We start from the raw sequence: 19,104 nt of genomic DNA, 5'->3' as shown, positions 1-19,104 counted from the left end.
CGGACGCCGCGTCGAGAGACGACGGCGACGATCGGAGATGAACCAACGTCAGACGCCGAACCATGTAGCCCGTGTCCTCGACTGGACTCTACCTTCGTTGTACCTTAGTTGTACTCTACTCAAATCTACTCGACTACGATGCTATCTACGTCGAAGGTGGGTCTTTCGTCCCTTCGTGGTCTACGCACGCGGAGTCTGTCTACGACTCGCGCAGCTTGTACCCTCCGATCACGAAATCGTCGTGGAAGACGCGATTGACGATCTCGATGGTCGCGCGCGTGTGCAAATCCTCGTCGTCCGGCGCCTCGTGACCGATGACGACGGCTTTCGTCGCGCCGCGCGCCGCCCTCTTCGCGTCGCTCCCCCCGAGAGCGACGCGGATGACGTCCTGAACGGTCGGTCGGTCGGGCACGTTAAACAGCGACGAGTCGCCGTACCACCCCGAGCGCACGACGTCCTCGAGACGCAACGTCCGCAACACGCACGGAAGCCACAGGCTCATCTGCTCGAGTTGAAGCACGTAATCCCACCCGCGCTGCCGCCACGTCTTGATCGAGCAGTGATCGCTGATGGGCGAGCGGTGATCGCGATTCTGCGCCGATCGCGCGTCGCCTTGAACGTGCTGAACGATGAACTCTTCGAACGTGACGTTCCTCAGTGTCGTTCCATACAAAGCGACGTCGGGGTGGAGTTTATAGGCGTCAGAAGCGGAGTTGAAAGGCGTCGAGGTGTGTCGGGATTGATAGCGAGGGACCCTGGGCGGAGAGAAACGCCGGCAAAAGTCCTTAAGGAACGGCGTTCACCACGCGAACGCGGTCGTATGGGGACCAGTGTGAAGGAGAACGCACCTCAGCCCGTCTCTGTGCGCCGCGTCGTCCGACGCCGCGTTTCGTCGACGGAAGTCGTGATACGAGCTCACCGTGCGCTCGTACGGATCTCTCATGATGAGAATTCTCGGCACCGAAGCGTCGCGCAGGACGGCGCTGTCGCTCTTGACAACGGTCGCCTGCCTCGCGCCCGTCAAGTGGATGTCGCCGAGCGACGATTCGTCGCCGGCGCCGTTCGCGCTCTTACTCTTCGGGACTATCTTTTTGCCGTTCCACAGATAGTTCAGCAGCATGACCCACTGCGAGCACCCCGTCTTCGCGGACGCGCACAACACGAACTCCCTCGAGCCGTCGCGGCTCGGATAGACGTTCAAGTTCCACTTGTCCTCAGTGTACGGCAAGTCGTCGCTTCTGTTCCGCTTCAACGCCGCGCACACGTCGTCTTCGAGGCTTCGTCGGAGAGCGTCGTCGGATTCGGAATCGGACGCCTCGATCGGAGGACGCCCCGGCGCGCGGTCCCGCGCGTCGACGGCGTCGCGCCTCTTGTTGTCGCCCGTCCGCGCGCCCTCACGCTTCAGGTCCTCGAGCGTCGCGCGGACGACGACGCGCATCTCGTCCTCGTCGTCGTCGTATCTCGCGCGGTCGTCGTCGCGCGATCCTCGAGAGGCGACGACGGAAGACGACGACGCCGACCATCTCTCCTTAGTCGCTGTGCTATCGATCGGGCTCCTCCTCCGCGCCTCGAGCGCTACCCGCGCCTCGTCCGTTTCGGTTCGAACGACGTTCGCGGTGAGATATCCCGCGAGAAGGCACGCGATCGCGAGGGCGACGACGAAGAAGGTGCCGCGATGCGGCGAAGACGCGAACGCGCTCGCACGCATCGCGCGGGTTCGAGTGGAGTCGTGGGCCACTACGATCGCAGTTTGAGTGAGGTTTCGCGATTTCGTTCAGTTTGCTCGCTGATCCACCACCACCCACCCGCCTATTCGTAGAGCTCGTACGGCACGGGCGTGAGCTCCGGGACGTTCGTCGCGATGTCGCGCACGACCGCGGCGTGTAACGCATCCGCTATCGGCGTTTCCGTCGTCGTTTCATCCCCCACCGCCTCGCCGTCCCATTCCACCACGGGCGCCACGTGAATCACTGAGCGGGTCGTTCCGCGCGCGTCGGGGTGGAGTTCATAGGCGTCAGTTGAAGTTGAAAGGCGCCGAGGTCGGGTATTGAAACCGAGGGGTGGGAGGAGAGAGAAGCCGGCGAAAGTCCTTAAGGATCAGCGTTCACAACGCGGACGCGGTCGTATGGGAACCAGTGTAAATGCGAACGAGGACGCACCCGACCCGATCAGCATCGTCTCTCGCGCGCGTTTCCCTTCCTCGACGCCGACGTCTCGAAACTCAAACGCGGCGACGTTCAGGTGTTCCAAGACTTTCGCGTCGTTCACGAGCTCCGCGACGCGCGCGACCGTGCACCCGGCGAGGATGTTCGACGTCGGCGGAGACACCAGCTTCCATTTTTTGTTGGTTTTAAACGCTTCCCCGCAGACCGTTTCATCCTCTTCGTCGCCGCCGCCGCCGCCGCCGGCGTCGTCGGCTGGAACCAAAAACGCGACGTTCATCGACGGCCCCTCGCCCACGAACCCGTTCTCCGTGACCCACAAACCGACGTCCGCGCGCTTATCGATCGCGTCCGCGACGACGAGCGCGTTCGGGAGGTAGTTGGTCGTCTTCGTCGTCGCGAAGACGCCGGGTTTCATCGGTATCGGAGTCGTCACGACCCTCAACCGTTTCGGTTTTTCACCCGCGCCCGCGCGTCTCTTTTTCCTCACGACGACGACGTAAAACACGCTTCGCACGCACTCCTCGCGCGACAGCGCGAACCCGCCCGGACCCGCGGAGGCGTAGTACCGAACCTGCCCGTGATCTCTCACCCCGGACGCGGCGGCGACGCGGAGGATGATGGCCTTCATCTTTTCCGCGCAGTCGTCCCCATCCCCGTCCCCGTCCCCGAACGGCGGCGGCACGCGCGCCGCCGCCATCGACCTCTTAAACCTCGCGAGGTGCCGGTCCAGGAGGTGCAGCGCGCCGTTCTGAGGGTCGGGTCGTTCCGCGCGAAGCGACGAATGAATGTCGGGGTGGAGTTCAGGGGCAGGCGTCAGACGGAGTCGAAAGAGACGCGGGGTGAGACGGGAAAAGTCCTTAAGGATCGGCGTTCACCACGCGAACGGGATCGTATGGGGACCAGCGTAACCAGAACGCGCCTCGAGGTGCGCGGTGTCGAAGACGCCGTGCCCGCGGTGGACCATGTGGTCGTCGAACGGGAGGACAATCGCGGCCGGGTCGGTCGTGATGCACCCGGTCCTGCGCGTCGGTCGATCGGGGAGAGCGCGAGACGGCGGGGCGGGGCGTCGGTTGTTAGTTCTCATTCTTTTCGAGCGCGAAATCTCATCTCGCGACCGCGCGCGCGCGCGCGCGCGTCGCGCGTCGCGCGTCGCGTCGTCCGTCGTCGCGGTCGCCGCTGCGGACGCACCACGAGGAGTAAAACGCCGCGAACGTGTCCTTCGCCGCGTCGTGCGTCCGCGACGCGAGCCGCGCGTGGACGCCCGCGGCGTCGAGCACCGGGATGTCGTCGTCGTCGTCGTCCGACGGCGGCGACGGCGACGGCGACGACGCGGCGGCAACGGCGGTGGTCCAGCGCGGGCGCGGAGGATGCGCGCGGCGGCGGCGTCGACGACCGCGCGCGCGCGCCGCCGCCGCGGCCGCGGCGGCGGCGCGCTCGAGTTTCCTCCCCGTCGCGGTCGCCGCGAGCGGGCAGCGCGCGGGCGCGGACATCGTCGTCGCCGTCGTCGTCGTCAGCCCCCGCCGCGCCGGCGCGAGTGATGGATGGGCGAGAGGGTGCCGCGTTGCCGAGTCGTGCCGCGATCGCGACGAATAAAAAATATCAACGATCGATCGATCGATCGGAACGACCGAACGCGGCGCGGCGCGCGCGTCGTCAGTGGCACATGCACGCGTGCCGAACCCTCGCGCGCGCGTTCAACGCCCGCACGAACGCCCTCCGGCACAGCGCGACGATGCCGAAGAACAAGCGCGGCGGCGGCAAGGGCGGCGGAGCCGGTCCTCATCATCATCATCGAGGATCGAAGAAGACAAAATCATCGTCCGGCGCTCGATTCCACGCGGCGGCGGCCACGGCGTCCGGCGGCGGCGACGCCCCCGCGCCGCCGCCCGCCCAGGACGACGCGCTGGCGGCGTTCACGAAGTGGTCGATCGACCGCGGCTTCGAGCTCCACCCGAACGTCTCGCTCGTGAACGACGCCGCCGCGGTCGCGGGCGGCGCCGGCGGCGACGGCGACGGCGGAGGACGACACAACGCGGTCTACGCCGTCGGCGCCATCGCCCCGGGCGACGCGCTCGCGGTGATCCCCAAGGCGTGGTGCCTCACCCCCTCCAACAGCTCCATCTCGCTCGTCGTCCCGATGGACGACCTCGACGACCTGGAGGACGCGGCGCTCGTTCTCGCCGTGATGTACGAGCGCGCGATGGGCGAGAAGTCGCCGTGGTATCCGTACTTTTCCATCCTCCCGAGCTCGGAGGACCTGCCGTGCCTGTGGACCGACGACAAAGCCGAGGCGTGGTTGGAGGGCACGGACGTGTTATCCAGGATCGAAAACGACGAGCCCGCGATGCGGTACGACCACGAGCGGATCATGGAGACGTGCCGCGCGCACGAGTCCTCGCTCCGGCACTTCTTCCCGGATAAGAAAGCGCCCGCGAAGGTCCCCGCGGACGACGACGACGACGACGACGACGACGACGAGACGAGGTCGACGAAATCCGCGAAATCCGACGACGTCGACGACGAGGAAGGCAACGGCCCGCGGCTCGTCGAGCGCCGCGACGGCCCCGCCGGGTACGACGCGTTCCTCTCCGCGGCGTCCATCGTCGCGAGCCGCGCGTTCCACGTCGACGACGAGCAAGGGCAGGGGTTGGTGCCGATCGCGGACCTGTTCAACCACGCGGGCGGCGGGAGAGAGCACGTGCACTTCACCGGGGGTAAGGAGCCCACGCCGGGTCTCGGCTACCTCACGAAGATCGACCCGCCGGTGGATGCGCGCGACCCTCGGGCTCCCCCGAGCGGGGCGACGCCGCCGCCGGCGACGTACGAGGAGGGCAACACGGACCCCGGCGTGAACGAGATCGCGGGGCTGCGTTCGACGCGAGACGTCGACGGCGTGCTGACGATCGACGCGGTCAGAGCCGCCGGCGCGGGCGACGAACTCTTCAACACCTTCGGCGACCACGGGAACGCGCTGCTGCTTCACAAGTACGGCTTCTGCGAGTGGGACAACGCGCGCGGCGGCGTGATGATCCCGAGAGAGGTTTTGATCGGCGTGCTCGGGGAGGACGTCCTCGACGACGCGGAGGACTTGCTCGACGATCACGACTACGACTCCGACGCCGACTCCGAAGACGCCGAAGACGCCGACGAAGACATGACGTCGGCGGGCGCCGCCGCAGCGAAAGCCGCGGGTGCGTTCTATACACTGGTCCCCATACGACCGCGTCGGCGTGGTGAACGCCGATCCTTAAGGACTTTTCCCGGCGCATCTCTCCGCCCAGGGTCCCTCGCTTTCAATCCACGCCCTCAACGCCTTTCAACTCCGCTTCTGACGCCTTTCAACTCCAAAGGCTGGTCCGGCGGCGCGTACGACGTCGACGCGGACGGCGGGCTCTCGCGCGATCTCCTCCTCGTCCTGACCGTCGCGTGCACGGACCCGGACGACGCGAGCGCGACGGACGCGACGACGAAGCTGCCGATCGCCATCACGAAATCGGAGGACGAGCTGCTCGCGTCGAACGAATCAGGCGCGTTCTATGATATTTCCACGCCGGTCCCTGTACGACCGCGTTCGCGTCGTGAACTTCATTCCTTGAGGACTTTACTTCCCGGCGGTCGTTTCTATCCGCCCATCACCCCTCGCTGCTTTCAATCCCGACGCACCCACCTCGACGCCTTTCAACTCCGCTTCTGACGCCTTTCAACTCCACCCCGACGTACGTCGCTTCGTATGAACCCTCGACCCCTCAGTGACGGAGGCGGCGCTCGCGGTGATCGAAGCGCGAGGCGCGGCGTTGCCGGAGGGCGACGTCGAGAGCGACCTCGAGGCGGCGAGGAAGGCGCACGGGCCCCTAAAGCCGGCGGGGCGCGGGTGCGTCGGCGAGGCGGCGGCGTGTGTCGTGCGCGCGTGCGAGCGCGCGACGCTCGAGAGGGCGTTCGTTCGCGTCGTCGACGTCGCGAAGCGAGCGAAGAACGGCGGGGGAGGCGGAGGAAAAGGAATTAAAGGGAATAAGGTTACGGGCGTCGCGACGGGCGTGCCGCTGCAGGATACGCCGTACGGTCCGGTCGTTTACGTGCCGCGCAGGAACTCCACGGGTCCGGGAACGCCGGGCGGCGGCGGCGGTGGCGACGACGCGTGACGCGGCGGGTACGGCTCGCGCGGTGACCTCATCACGGCTTTGGAAAAATAATAATAAGTTACGACGCCGACGATCCGAGCGTACCAGACGTCTCCCCGTCGCCGCCTAAAACTCGTACGGCAACGGCGTCCCCGTGCCGTCGCTCGCCTCTCTCACGAGCACGAACGTCGTCCCTTTGTTCCCCTTGCTGACCCTCACGTCCGCGCCGAGGTACGTCGTCTCGAGCCACCCTTTCGCTTCGTCGCCGAGGAGTTTAAACGGCACCGGGTAGGGAATCCTGCGTGGGTGAAGCGATCGGTCAGTCGAACGTCTTACCGGTCAAACGTTGAAAGGGAAGCGCGGGTGAAGAGTGACGACGGGAAAAGTCCTTAAGGAACGGCGTGCACCACGCGAACGGGGTCGTATGGGAAGCAGTCTCACCGAATCGGACCCCCCGGAGGTTTAAACCCGAACGGCGGAAGCGATCTGATCTCGAAGTACGCCAGGTCGAACGCGAAGTCTATCCGGCTCGGCGCGCTCGCCTCGTCCACGCTCGCGGCGGCGCTGAGTCGCAGGTACCCCGAGTCCCCGAACTGCACGATCTGGTCGACGCGGTCGTCGTCGCGGCCGCGAAGACGGATGGCTTGCTGCGCGTCGACGATCCGCGCGAAGCGACGTCGCGACGTCGGGGCGGAGTTCAGGGGCGCGTCAGAAGCGGAGTCGTGAGGCGTCGAGGTGGGTGCGTCGGGATTGAAAGCAGCGAGGGGTAGTGGGCGGAGAGGAACGACCGCCGGGAAGTAAAGTCCTTAAGGAACGGCGTGCACCACGCGAACGCGGTCGTATGGGGACCGGTGTAATAACAGCGTGAACGCGCCTGGATCGTGAACGCCTCCAGCGACGTCACGGTTCTCTGTATCGGGCTCGACGACGCCGCGCTCGTCATCCCCGCCGCCATCTTCTCTCCCGCGTCGTCCCCGAACACGGCCCTAAACAACCCCTCGATCCCCGGCGCGCTGCCGTCCGCGCGCTTCCCGAGCGGGTTCCGCGGGTCGAACGCCGACTTGGACGTGTACAGGAGTCGCCACGTCCCGCAGATTTCGTCTCGCGTCGCCGGGCGCGCGATGCCGCCGTCCGCCTCGAGGACGGCGAGCGCCGCGGCGATGGCCTCCTCGTCCGCGGCGGACGCGTTCGCGCCGCGGCCGGGAAGGCTGGACAGGCGCGAGATCAGCAGCGCCTCCGCGTCGGCGATGGACGAGGAGGAGGACGTCGTCGTCGCGACGTCGTCGTCGATCGCGTCATCATCATCCCTCGCGATCGTCGAACGCCGACGCGTTCGGTGATGGCGCGCGCGCGTCGGCGCGCGTCGGCGCGAGGACGGCGGCGGCGACGCGCGCGGCGAAGAGGACGCGGATGCGGACGCGACGCGCGCGCATGACGCCATGATCGACGCGACGCGACGACAGCGGAGGGCGCGCGCGCGGAGATCTGTCGGCGTCGCGTCGCTGCGCTGTCGGCACCCTGCCAGCTGTGCGTGCTGGCAGCTGGTTTTTTGCGCGAGGTTCGTTCGAGATCGATCCCCCCGCCGCCCCCGCCACAGCGTCGACCGTCGCGCGCACCACTCCACGGCGACGATGCCGCCGACGACGACGCGGAGATAGGCGACGAACGCGGCGCGCGAGCGGAGCACAGCGAGGCGCGGGCGATCGCGCCCGCGGACTCGCCCGCCGCGAGAAGGCGCGACAGCGGCGCGTTCTTTTCCGCGCGATCCGATCCGATGGCGCCCTCGCAGCGCAGCGCGGAAAACTTCAACAAGAAGGCCGCCGCGAAGCTCAAGCGCGGGATCGTCTCCACCGGCGCCGCGGGGATGTCGAACAAAGGCCCGGACCCGGCGTCGCTGAAGCCGAAGGAGCTCCCGTGCCCGCACTGCGACCGGCTTTTCAAGCAGCAAGACCGCCTGAAGCAGCACGTCGCGAAGCACCACGCGAAAGAGGTGGAAGAGGCTGCCGCGGCGGCGAAAGCGAAAGCGGAAGCGGAAGCGGCGGGCGCGGACGCCGCGAAGACGCCCGGCGGCGGCGACCGCGGCGGCCGCGGCGGTAACAACGCGGACGCGGCGACGCGACGGGAAGAGAATTATAAGGGGCCGATGCGAGAGGGCGTCGTCTTCCGCGCGTCCACGCGAGAACCGAAGATCATCCTTCAGGAGTACATCTCGAAGAAGAAGGACTCGAAGAAGCCGAAGTACGTCCTCAAAGAGGAGCCGGACGGGAAAGGATGGAGCTGCAAGGTGGTCATCGCGGACAAGTACAAGCCGGAGAAGGACGTCGTCGTCTTCAGCGACGGGGAGCCGCGCGCGAGCAAGGAGGCAGCGACGCAGCACGGCGCCGTCGCCGCGCTCGCGGTGCGTTCTATACACTGGTTCCCGTACGACCGCGTCGGCGTGGTGAACGCCGATCCTTAAGGACTTTTCCCGGCGTGTCTCTCCGCCCACCCCTCGCTTTCAATCCCCGTCCTCGGCGCCTTTCAACTTCAACTGACGCCTTTCAACTCCACCCCGACATTCGCTCGCATAGAGGGTGGCGAATAATTTGCCGCTGACGCGGTTGCTCCCGGCGGAGTACCGCGACGCGTTCGCGAGCCTGGAGGAGAAGGGGCGGCTCAAGGCGGAGAAAGCGGCGAGGGACGCGGAAGCGAGGGAGCGACGCGCGAAGCACAGACCGAAGGAGCGGCAGCGAGAGACGCTGCACATGTCCGAGGAGAAAAGGCACCAGGTCGAGGGATTGCTGCGAGGCATCTCCGGCGACGGCGACGGAGCGCGCGACGACGACGGGGGAGAGACGACCGCCTTGGACGACGACGCCGCGACGGCGCTGACCGCGGCGCTCGCGACGTTAGGGTTCACCACCTCGGACGCGACCGCGGCGGTTCAGGTCGTGAGATCCGGAACGCGAAGAGACGCGAAGGACGCGGCGTTGGATTGGCTCGTGTTAAACGTCCCGGAGTCGCGGCTGCCGAGGACGTTCGCCCCGGACGCGAAGAGCGACGGCGTGGTGTTGATGGACACCGCCGCCGCGTTCGCGCCCGCGGGGTCGAAGGCGGGGAGTGACGGCGGCGGTTTCGGCGGATCGAAACCGAAACCGAAGCGTCCAGAGCGTCGCGCGGCGGAGGCGAGGCCGTCGGACGCGGACGCCGCGTGGCTTTGGGACCGCGGGTACACCGCGGCGGAGGCGAGCGACGCGCTGGCGGCCGCGGACGGCGGCGGTCGCGACCGCGCGCTGGAGGCGCTGTTTCGCGAGACGCTCGTCCGCGCGACGGACGGGAGGGATTGGAGCGCGTGGCCGTCGACCGGCGGCGGCGGCGGCGAACGCGGCGGCGGCGGCGGCGGCGGCGACGACGACGACGACGGCGGCGACGATCCGTGGGAAGACGAGCTCGTCGCCGTCGAGGCCATCTTCGGCGACGACGTCGTCTCGCGCCCGTCCCGCGACGTCGTGATCGTGACCGTGGACGTGGACGACGGCCGCGGTGGGAAAGGTAAGGTCGCGCTGGAGGTGCGGAGGCCCTCGGGGGGAGGCTACCCGACGGAGGAGCCGCCGACGATTTCGTTGGCGGCGGCTTCCGGCGACGGCGCGACGTCTCGAGGGGCGCTGCGCGCGGCGACGGCGTCGCTCGCCGCCGCCGCGGCCGCCGCCGCCGAGGACGGGATCCCGTGCGTGCACAGCCTCGCGGAGTTGCTCCCGGGGGCGTTGGCCGAGCGCGCGGACGCGCCGGCGCCGGGAGAAGGCGCGGGGGAAGAGGAGGAAGAGGAGGAGGAGGAGACCGACGCCGTGAAGGAAGAAAAGGAAGAAATCGTCGTCGGCGCGGCGAAGGCGTCGTCGTCTTCCATCCCGGCCCCGCGCGCGGGCGTCGCCGTCGTCGCCGCGCCGCCGCGCGCGTCCTCGACGCCCACGAAGTCGGCACCCAAAGTCGGCACCCGGGGGACCGACCGAGATCGAAACCGCCCCCGCGGCCGCGACGCCGCGTTGTCCCCGTCGGAGGCGGCGGCGGAGAGCGCGCGTCTGAAAGCCGCGCAGGAGTCCTACTTCAGCGGAGGCGGCGGGAGCGGCGCAGCGTCCAAGATGGTCGCCACCAGGGCGAACCTCCCGGCGTCGGCGTCGCGCGAAGAGGTGGTCCGCGCGGTCGACGGCTCCCCCGTCGTCGTCTTATCCGGCGAGACGGGCTGCGGGAAATCCACGCAAGTGCCGCAGTTCATCTTGGAGAGCGCGATCGATAAGCGCGCTGGCGGGTCGTGCAACATCGTGTGCACGCAACCGCGGCGGATCAGCGCGATCGGGCTCGCGGAGCGCGTCGCGAGCGAGCGCGTGGAGAACTGCGGCGACGTCGTCGGGTGCGTTCTATACACTGGTCCCCATACGACCGCGTCGGCGTGGTGAACGCCGTTCCTTAAGGACTTTCTCTCCCGGCGTGTCTCTCCGCCCAGGGTCCCTCGGTTTCAATCCCCGTCCTCGACGCCTTTCAACTCCGCTTCTGACGCCTTTCAACTCCACCCCGATATCATCGCTCGTATAGGTACACCGTGCGGTTGGAGTCCAAGACGTCGCGTCGGACGCGGCTGCATTTTTGCACGATGGGCGTCCTGTTGCGACGGCTCCTCGGCGACCCGTCGCTCGCCAGCGTCACGCACGTCGTCCTAGACGAAGTCCACGAGCGGAGCGTCGAGAGCGATCTGTTGCTGCTGTTGCTCCGACGCGTGATATGCGGCGCGAGGAAAGATTTGAAGATCGTGCTCATGTCCGCCACCGCCGACGCGGATTTCTTCGCGGCGTATTTCTCAGGTGCGTTCTATACACTGGTCTCCATACGACCGCGTTGGCGTGGTGAACGCCGATCCTTAAGGACTTTTGCCGGCGCATCTCTCCGCCCACCCCTTCCTTTCAATCCCCGCCCTCGACGCCTTTCAACTCCACCTGACACCTTTCAACTCCACCCCGACGTCGCTTTGTATGGAACGACCCTCAGAGCCCAGCGCCGCGAGCGTCGCCGCCGGCGGCGTCGTCGCGACGCCGTCCTCGAAGGTGTTCATCGAAGGGTTCACGCACCCGGTGCGGGAGTACTTCTTGGAGGACGTCCTCGAGTTGACCGGGTACGCGATCGGTAAGGCGAGTAAATACGCGAAGAAGAAGGGAAGCGGCGGCGGCGGCGGCGGTGAGGACATCCTGTTGATCGATACCGTCGAGATGCGCGCCGACGCCGACGCCGCCACCGACGCCGCCGACGCCGACGCCGTCGCCGACGCCGACGCCGCGGACGACGCCGCGTCGCCCGCGCCGCCCGTCGAGGAGGAGGACGTCCCGGAGACCTGGGAAGAGACCCCCGAGGACCGCGTCGCGCCGACCGCGACCGCGACGTCCGACGACGCCACGTCAGCGTCCGACACACTCTGGGACACCGACGCCGACGCGACGCGGGCGCGCGCGAGAGCGGCGAAGACGGGCGCCGCGCGCGCGGACGCCGCCGCGGACGACGCCGCGAGGGCGAAACGCGACGAACTCGCGTTCGCGTCGGCGAACCTCGCGAACGAAGCGTCGTACGGCGAAGCCACGCGACGATCGATCGCGAACGTGGACGAGTCGCTGTTAAACTACGAGCTCATCGAGCGGTTGATCGCGAAGATCATTCGCGTGGAGCTCAGCGAAGGCGAGCGCGCGCTCGTCGCGCCGTCCGCCGCGCCCGGGAGAGGAGGGAAACGATCGCCCGGGGAGAGCGACTCGAAGGGCGCGATTCTCGTCTTTCTTCCCGGGCAAGCGGAGATCAATCGGTTGATTCGCCAGCTCGAGCGTTCGCAGTTCCTGGAGCCGCACGACGTCGGCGAGCTGCTGTTCCTCCCGCTGTACGGCGCCCTGAGCGGCGCGGACCAGCGCAAAATCTTCGCGCCTCCCCCGCGCGGCGCGAGGAAGATCGTCGTCGCGACGAACATCGCCGAGACGTCGGTGACCATCGACGACGTGCGCTACGTCGTCGACGCCGGCCGTGCGAAAGAGATGAGGCGCGTTCTATTCCCACACTGGTTCTCATACGACCGCGTTCGCGTGGTGAACGCCGATCCTTAAGGACTTTCTCTCCCGGCGTTCGTTTCTCTCCACCCACTACAGTACCCCTCGCTTACAATCCCCGACAGACACACCGCGACGCCTTTCAACTCCGCTTCTGACGCCTTTCGACTCCACCCCGACGTTTGTCGCTTCGCGCGGACCCTCGACCCTCAGCCACGATTCGACTCGCGGGATGAGCGTCCTCGCGGACGCGTGGGTGTCGAGAGCCGCGGCGAAGCAGCGACGCGGGCGCGCCGGGCGCGTCTCCCCCGGCGCTCGCTTCGCGCTCTTCTCGCGCGCGCAATTCGCGCGCATGAGCGATCACCAGCCGCCGGAGATGCTTCGCACGCCGCTGCAGCAGCTGTGTTTGAACGTCAAGGCGATGGCGCCCGGGGTTGGGGTGGAGACGACGCTGTGCGCGGCGCCGACGCCGCCGCCGCGCGACGCCGTGCGCGCGGCGTTGGACGAGCTGATGGCGTTGCGAGCGCTGGACGTGCGCCGCGACAGTGCCACGTCGGCGTCGTCCGACGGCGCGGTATCGTCCGACGCGGAAAAACATCCAAACAATCCGGAAACGCTGACGCCGCTCGGAAAACACCTCGCGCACATGCCCGTGGACGCGCGCGTGGGCAAGATGCTCCTGTTCGGCGCGCTGCTCGGCTGTCTCGACCCTATCCTCACGATCGCGGCGGCGATGAGCGGACGCCAGCTGTTCGTGTCGCCGAAGGATAAGAAAGCCGAGGCGGACGCGATGAAGAAAAAAATTGCCGCGCCGGGAAAGAGCGACCATCTCACGATGGCGTCCGCCTACGCGGCGTGGTGGAAGTGCCCGGGCGCGGGCGCGCGACGCAAGCACGCGGACGAGCGGTTCTTATCGCACCAGGCGCTGGAGGGGATCATGGCGAGCCGGTTGGATTACGCCGGGGTGTTGGCGGACCTGGGGTTCATTCCTCGCGTGTACGTGCGCGCGATGCGACGCGACGGCGCCGGCGGCGGCGACGCCGACCGCAACGCTTCTGTCGCGCGCGTCGTGAAAGCCGCGCTCGTCGCGGGGTTCTACCCGCAAGTCGTCAGGGTCCAGCACCCGGAGACGAAGTTCGTGAACACCGCGGGGGGCGCGCGAGAGAAGGAGAGCGTCGACGGGAGAGGGGTAAAATATTTCTGCAAAGACGTCGGACGCGTCTTTCTTCACCCGAGCAGCGTCAACGTCGCCTCCGGGAAGTTCGACTCCCCGTGGCTCGTGTACAGCGAGCGCGTCGAGACCGCGAGGGTGTACGTCCGGGATAACACCATGGTCGGCGCGTACGCGCTGCTGCTGTTCGGCGGCGAGCTCGTCGTCGATCACGCGAGGGGGCGGCTGTCGATGGACGGATGGGCGGAATTCGACGCGCCCGCGCGCGTCGGCGTGCTCGTTCGCGAGATGCGCGCGGCGGTGGACGCGCTGTTAGAGAAACATATCGACCAACCGCGCGAGGAGGACGGGGACGGGGACGACGACTCGATGAAGCTCGCGAGCAGCCCGGTCGTGAAGGCGCTCCTGGAGCTTCTCGCGAGCGAGGGGCGCTAGTATCTACCTTCGTAGTAGTCTACATTTCGCGGCGGCGCCGAAAGTATTTTTTTGTGTTGACCACGTCACACGTCGTTCATCGCTCGTCGTTCACGCGCCTACGAAGGAAGGTACCTTCGTACGAAGGTAGGTACCTGCACGGTACAGTACAGTACAACTTACTCACCACGGCCCGCACGAGTTCATGGAGTTCGCGACCGCGCTCGGGACGACAGAGATCGCCGTCAAGAACGCGAAGACCGCGCCCGCGTCCATCTGCGCGCACCATCTGCCCCCGGCGTTGTCGCAGTAATTAATCCTGAGGGTCGTTTGATTGGCCGAGGGAAGACACGTGTCAGTTAATTGGACGCGCGATTGGTTGATGACGTTCTCACGTGTCGAAACGTGTGGCGGACAGCGCGCGAAAGAAGAACGCCTCGAGGAACGGCGCGCGACGCGCCGACGGGGTCGTACGGGGACCGGCGTGAGATATCTAGAACGCGCCCGAGTTCGCCGACGCCCGATCGCAACCCGGCGACGGCGCACGCGGACGCAAAGCACAGCACGCTCAGCGCGCAGTCGCCGACGAACGCGACGCGCGGGACGCCGTGACTCGCCGCCCACTCGAGGCCGCGGCTCCCCGGGCGGATCTCGCGTCCGAGGCCCATCTTGCCACCGCCGACGAGGTCTAAGGGTCGTTCCATACGAGCGAATGTCGGGGTGGAGTTCAAAGGCGTCAGTTGGCGTTGAAAGGCATCGCGGGCGGGGATTGAAACCGAGCGAGGGGTGGGCGGAGAGAGACGCCGGGAAAAGTCCTTAAGGAACGGCGTTCACCACGCCGACGCGGTCGTATGGGGACCAGTGTATAGAACGCGCCTACGAAGACGAAGAGGACGCCCCACGCCAACGACGCGGCGCAGACGACGACGAGGCACTCGAGCGACGTGAAGTCTTGGTAGTGACGCTTCGGGTCGTCGTTCCACCACGCGAATCGACGCGACGTTTGGGTGGAGTCGAAAGGCGTCAGAAGTGGAGTCGAAAGGCGTCGCGCAGGCGCGTCGGAAGCGAAACCGAGGAAACGCGCGGGAGAAGTCGCGAACGAAGGAACGCCGCGCGAACGGGGACGCGCCTCGGGGAACGCGACCGACGCGTCGCTGTTCATCGACGCGACGACCGCGATCGCGAGCGCGGCGAAGACGATCTGCACGAAGCGAAACGCGGGCGCGAGCCACCAGATCATGGACCCGCGGAAGGGCGTCACCCAGCGCGCGGGAACTTTGAAGCGCGCGTCCGGTCGGTCCTCCCTCGCCAACGCCTTCAGCCACTCCGGGGTCGGGTCGTCGCTCGACGATATCGACGTCTTCCTCCTCGTCCCGCCAGCAGACGCGGACGCGGACGCGGCGTTGCCGAGGCCGTCCTCGCGGCGCGGCGTCTCGAGCGAGACGTTCACGACCGCGTCCTCGTTCGCCCACGGGTTGGTAGTTCGCGCGGGGTTACCGCCGGCGTCTCGCGCGACGCCGCCGCCGCGACCGCCGTTCGCGTCGTCGACGGCGGAAACGCGGACGATGACGCGATCGGCGTCGCGGGGGGGAGCGGTCGAGGGCATGATCTGAGGGCAGTCGTGGGGACGCGCGCGCGCGGCGGCGTCGCGGGAGGGTGTGCGGCGACCGAGGACGTCGCGTCGGTTTTCTCTCGGAAGTCGTGTCGGTAATTCTCGACTGTTTTCTCTCGGATTATGATATCGGACGCATCCAAGTCTACGGTCTATGCTCGTCATCAGAACAGAGGAGGAAACCCCGGGGGCGGCCGAGGAAGGAACGCCTCGAGCGCGTCCGCGGCCCGCAGCGCGTCCTTCGCCGCCGCGACGTGCGGCTCGTCCGGCTCGACGTCCAAAATCCTCGCCGGCGCGCGCGTCGTCGTCGTCGACGTCGCGCGCCGCGATTCTTCACCCGCGATTCTCCCGAACGCCGCCGCCGCCGCGTCCGCGGCGGCCATCCCGCTCACGAGCGCCTTCTCCTGGCTCAACCCTCGCGCGCCGTGGCTCCCGGGGCCCTGCCACACGTGATCGCCCGCGACGTAGAACATCGCGCGCTCCAACCCCGCCGGCGTCGTCCGCGGAAGCGCCACCGCGGAGCCCGGCGCGAATTTCGTGACGCCGTCTTTAAACCGGAGGACGCTCGAGTCCACGACGACGGCGTCTTGAATCTCCGGCGCGACGTCGCGGACGCACGCGGTGAGGATATCGCGTAACGCCATCTCCACGAGCGTTTCGTCGTCGAGGTCGATCACGCTGCCGGCGTTGTACATGTCCACCTCGATGACCGACCGAACGTCGTCCGACGCGTCCGACGACGCTTTTTTCAAGTCGCGGTACTCGTCGTGTAACGCGCACAGATCGAAAAACGTCCCGGCGACGTCCTCCGTGCCGACCGTATCCGTAACGCCTTCCACGCCTCCGTTTTTCGATCCCCTCGACGCCCCGAGCGTGAACCCGCCCCAGACGTTCGACTTGCACGGCAGCGTCACGGCGACGTCCAGGAACAACCGAACCGCGATCACGCTCGTCGACGCGATCCCCGAAGAATCTGGATCATCAGAATCCGGATCCGGATCCGCGAGAAAGCCTCGCAATCCCGCCGCGTCTCTCAGATCCGGCGACGACGCGATGATCCCTCGCGCGGCGCCGACGCCCGTCGCCATGACGACCACGTCCGCCTCGTGCGTCTCCTCCTCGACGACGTCGCCGTCGCGCGTCGTCGCGACGACGCGCGATCTCCTTTTGTTGCTTTCTCCCGTCGCGAGCTCGACTCGCGCGACGCGGCGCCCCCCGAAGACTTCGCCCCCAACCTTCTCGATCTCTCGCTTCCACGGCGCGAAAATCTCCTCCGCGATCGTCCCCTTACACCAGCGCACGTCGAAGTCGTCTTGGTGCGCTAACACGTACCCGTACAGGACGTCGAGCGCCGCGGCGGCGCTGAGGGTCGAGGGTCCGTACGAAGCGAGCGACGTCGGGGCGGGGCGGCGTTCAGGGACGCGTCAGACGGAGTCGTGAGGCGGGCGGAGAGATGCGCTGGCGAAAGTCCTTAAGAAACGGCGTTCACCACGCGGACGGGGTCGTACGGGGACCAGTGTTTGCTGTATAGAACGCGCCTCAGTTCGCTCGGCGGCGCGAACATGAGCGCGCACAACACCGGGGATAAAAACGTGTCGTATAACGCCTCGCTGCAGCCGGCGCCGAGGGGCAAAACGGTCCCATCACGGCCGTTACACTTCCCCAAGAACACGTCCTTCGCGGTGCGCGCGTCGTACGACATATACGTCTTCTCGTCGAGATCATACGTCAGGAGATCCAACGCGAGCGGCGCCGCGCTCGCCCTGTCCTCGAAGGAGAGGTTAGAAAAATACGGCGACGTGTACAGCAGCGTCCCGAGCGGCGTCGGCAGCCGCGGCAGCGACCCGAGCACCGGCGCCTCCACCTCCTTACCGCGCGGGGAGTAGAACGCGCTGCTGGTGTACGGCGTGAACGGCGCGATGCCGAGCTCGTCGACGAGCGCGTCGATGTTGCGGTAGTGGCGCCAGAATCCTTTGCACCCAGCCTCGACCGCGCGGCCGCGACTCGTGCGCCACCCTCGAGACAGCCCGCCCGGGTTCGGCGACGCGTCGAGGAGCGCGACGTCGAAGCCGTGCTTGAGGAGCTGCCACGTCGCGCCGAAGCCGGCCCAGCCGCCGCCGATGACGACCGCCTTAGGGGCGCGTTCGGAAGAAGATGAGGACGATGAGGACGACGACGACGACGACGACGACTCCGCCGTCACGGCGCGCGACGAGATCTGTATCTGCGGCGCTCGCCCCCTCGCGACGCGCGCTGCCGCGCGACGACGCGGCGCCGCGCGGCGGCGTCCGCGCGATGCCGCCGACGGCGCGACCTCGGCGGCGGCGAGCGCGCGCGAGGTCGACGCCATCCCGCGCGACGCGACGCGACTGACGCCGGACGACGCGACGCGCGGAATACTTATCCACTCGGGAGGTGCCGACTGCCGACTGCCGACTGTCGCTGCCGACGTCGCGTCGCGTCGCGTCGTTGTCATTTCTCTCAGAGCTGTCGCGCGCGGCGGTCGCGGCGAGCGCGCGGTCGTTCCCTCGCGCGCGCGCGTCCATGTCCGACGCGTCCGCCGCCGCCTCCTCCTCCTCCTCCTCCTCCTCCTCGTCGTCGTCGTCGAGATATGAACCGTCGCGGGAGTTGAATCGTCGCGACTTGCGGTACGAGAGCGCTGTGATCCTCGCGCCGCCGCCGTCGCGTTGGAAATCCATCCAGGAGATCCGCAGCGCGCGCGATAAGAGCTACCTGCGGTGGCCGCCGCACGTGAACCTTCTGTATCCGTTCGTCGTGGACGACGGCGACGACGGGAAGTTCGCGGCCGCGGCGGCGATGGCCGCGGACGCGCTGAGGGGCGCGACGCCGTTCGCGTGCGCGTTCGACGCGTTCGCGTTCTTCGAGCATAACGAGCACAGCGCGACAGTTTGGATGCATCCGTCGTCGCGACCGATGAGCGGTCGCGGCGGCGCGTCTTCCGACGAAGCGAAACAGCCCGGCACCCCGGAGGACCCGCCGGTGTGCGCGGACGTCGTGCGCGCGCAGCTTCTGCTCGAGACCGCGTTCCCGTTCGCGCACGACCAGAGCTCGAAAACCCCCGGGGCCCCGAAGCGTTTCACGCCGCACATGAGCGTCGGCCAGTGGCCCGCCGCCGCCGCCGCCGCCGCCGCCGCCGCCGCGTTCGAGCGCGACTTTCGAGACGCTCCGCCGATCGAGTTCGACGTCGACGCGGTGTATTTCATATCGAGGAAAGGACCGGACGCGCCGTTCGAGTTCAGAGCGAGGGTGCCGCTGGGCGGCGGGGACGTCGAGATGATTCGCGACGCGGACCGCCGAGACGCGTCGGACGACGACGACGACGACTACTTTTGGCGCCGGCCGTATCGACCCAAGCCGCCGCCCGAGGGAGCGCGGTGTTTGCAGCCGAAGCCGAAGCGACGACGGAACCGGAACCGGAACCGAAGCGGCGGGAGAGGGGGAGGGAGGGGCGGCGGGGATGGGGAGACGGGGACGGGGAGGGGCGGCGGGGATGGGGAGACGGGGACGGGGAGGAGCGGGGAGGGGTGAACCCGTCGTTCGTTCGTTCGTTCGC

At 67.7% G+C, this 19,104-nt stretch overlaps 9 protein-coding genes across 9 annotated transcripts; 3 read left to right on the top strand and 6 right to left on the bottom strand.

Moving 5' to 3' along the window:
- Positions 1–199: 199 nt before the first annotated feature.
- MICPUCDRAFT_59217 (uncharacterized protein) lies at positions 200–1,708 on the bottom strand (the record flags this gene model as incomplete). The annotated part of the gene is made up of 2 exons (XM_003059625.1): positions 200–755; positions 849–1,708. 2 exons carry the CDS (start codon positions 1,706–1,708, stop codon positions 200–202), a joined length of 1,416 nt encoding a protein of 471 aa, XP_003059671.1.
- A 47-nt stretch (positions 1,709–1,755) lies between these two features.
- MICPUCDRAFT_65271 (uncharacterized protein) lies at positions 1,756–3,655 on the bottom strand (the record flags this gene model as incomplete). Its single annotated transcript, XM_003059624.1, has 4 exons — positions 1,756–1,970; positions 2,160–2,913; positions 3,085–3,184; positions 3,354–3,655. The coding sequence occupies 4 exons, from the start codon at positions 3,653–3,655 to the stop codon at positions 1,810–1,812; spliced, it is 1,317 nt and encodes a 438-aa protein (XP_003059670.1). The 3' UTR covers positions 1,756–1,809.
- A 242-nt stretch (positions 3,656–3,897) lies between these two features.
- On the top strand, positions 3,898–6,304 carry MICPUCDRAFT_40442 (uncharacterized protein; the record flags this gene model as incomplete). Its single annotated transcript, XM_003059921.1, has 2 exons — positions 3,898–5,356; positions 5,916–6,304. 2 exons carry the CDS (start codon positions 3,898–3,900, stop codon positions 6,302–6,304), a joined length of 1,848 nt encoding a protein of 615 aa, XP_003059967.1.
- Positions 6,305–6,409: 105 nt separating this feature from the next.
- On the bottom strand, positions 6,410–7,724 carry MICPUCDRAFT_59214 (uncharacterized protein; the record flags this gene model as incomplete). The annotated part of the gene is made up of 3 exons (XM_003059623.1): positions 6,410–6,581; positions 6,725–7,088; positions 7,133–7,724. The coding sequence occupies 3 exons, from the start codon at positions 7,722–7,724 to the stop codon at positions 6,410–6,412; spliced, it is 1,128 nt and encodes a 375-aa protein (XP_003059669.1).
- A 155-nt stretch (positions 7,725–7,879) lies between these two features.
- Positions 7,880–13,989, top strand: MICPUCDRAFT_47634 (uncharacterized protein). Its single transcript, XM_003059920.1, has 5 exons — positions 7,880–8,681; positions 8,899–10,667; positions 10,955–11,115; positions 11,300–12,310; positions 12,459–13,989. The coding sequence occupies exons 1-5, from the start codon at positions 8,058–8,060 to the stop codon at positions 13,937–13,939; spliced, it is 5,046 nt and encodes a 1,681-aa protein (XP_003059966.1). The 5' UTR covers positions 7,880–8,057; the 3' UTR covers positions 13,940–13,989.
- Positions 13,990–14,101: 112 nt separating this feature from the next.
- MICPUCDRAFT_59211 (uncharacterized protein) lies at positions 14,102–14,586 on the bottom strand (the record flags this gene model as incomplete). The annotated part of the gene is made up of 2 exons (XM_003059622.1): positions 14,102–14,237; positions 14,393–14,586. 2 exons carry the CDS (start codon positions 14,584–14,586, stop codon positions 14,102–14,104), a joined length of 330 nt encoding a protein of 109 aa, XP_003059668.1.
- Positions 14,587–14,654: 68 nt separating this feature from the next.
- Positions 14,655–15,524, bottom strand: MICPUCDRAFT_59210 (uncharacterized protein; the record flags this gene model as incomplete). The annotated part of the gene is made up of 1 exon (XM_003059621.1): positions 14,655–15,524. One exon carries the CDS (start codon positions 15,522–15,524, stop codon positions 14,655–14,657), a length of 870 nt encoding a protein of 289 aa, XP_003059667.1.
- A 371-nt stretch (positions 15,525–15,895) lies between these two features.
- On the bottom strand, positions 15,896–17,658 carry MICPUCDRAFT_2006 (uncharacterized protein; the record flags this gene model as incomplete). Its single annotated transcript, XM_003059620.1, has 2 exons — positions 15,896–16,892; positions 17,045–17,658. Coding segments are annotated over 2 exons (1,611 nt in total), but the record flags the coding sequence as incomplete, so codon positions are not given.
- A 416-nt stretch (positions 17,659–18,074) lies between these two features.
- MICPUCDRAFT_59208 (uncharacterized protein) lies at positions 18,075–19,079 on the top strand (the record flags this gene model as incomplete). The annotated part of the gene is made up of 1 exon (XM_003059919.1): positions 18,075–19,079. The coding sequence occupies one exon, from the start codon at positions 18,075–18,077 to the stop codon at positions 19,077–19,079; it is 1,005 nt and encodes a 334-aa protein (XP_003059965.1).
- Between the last annotated feature and the right edge of the window lie 25 nt (positions 19,080–19,104).

The sequence above is a fragment of the Micromonas pusilla genome (assembly GCF_000151265.4).
Source record: "Micromonas pusilla CCMP1545 genomic scaffold MICPUCscaffold_7, whole genome shotgun sequence".
Taxonomy (NCBI): domain Eukaryota; kingdom Viridiplantae; phylum Chlorophyta; class Mamiellophyceae; order Mamiellales; family Mamiellaceae; genus Micromonas; species Micromonas pusilla.
This window is presented reverse-complemented; position numbering and strand designations above follow the sequence as displayed.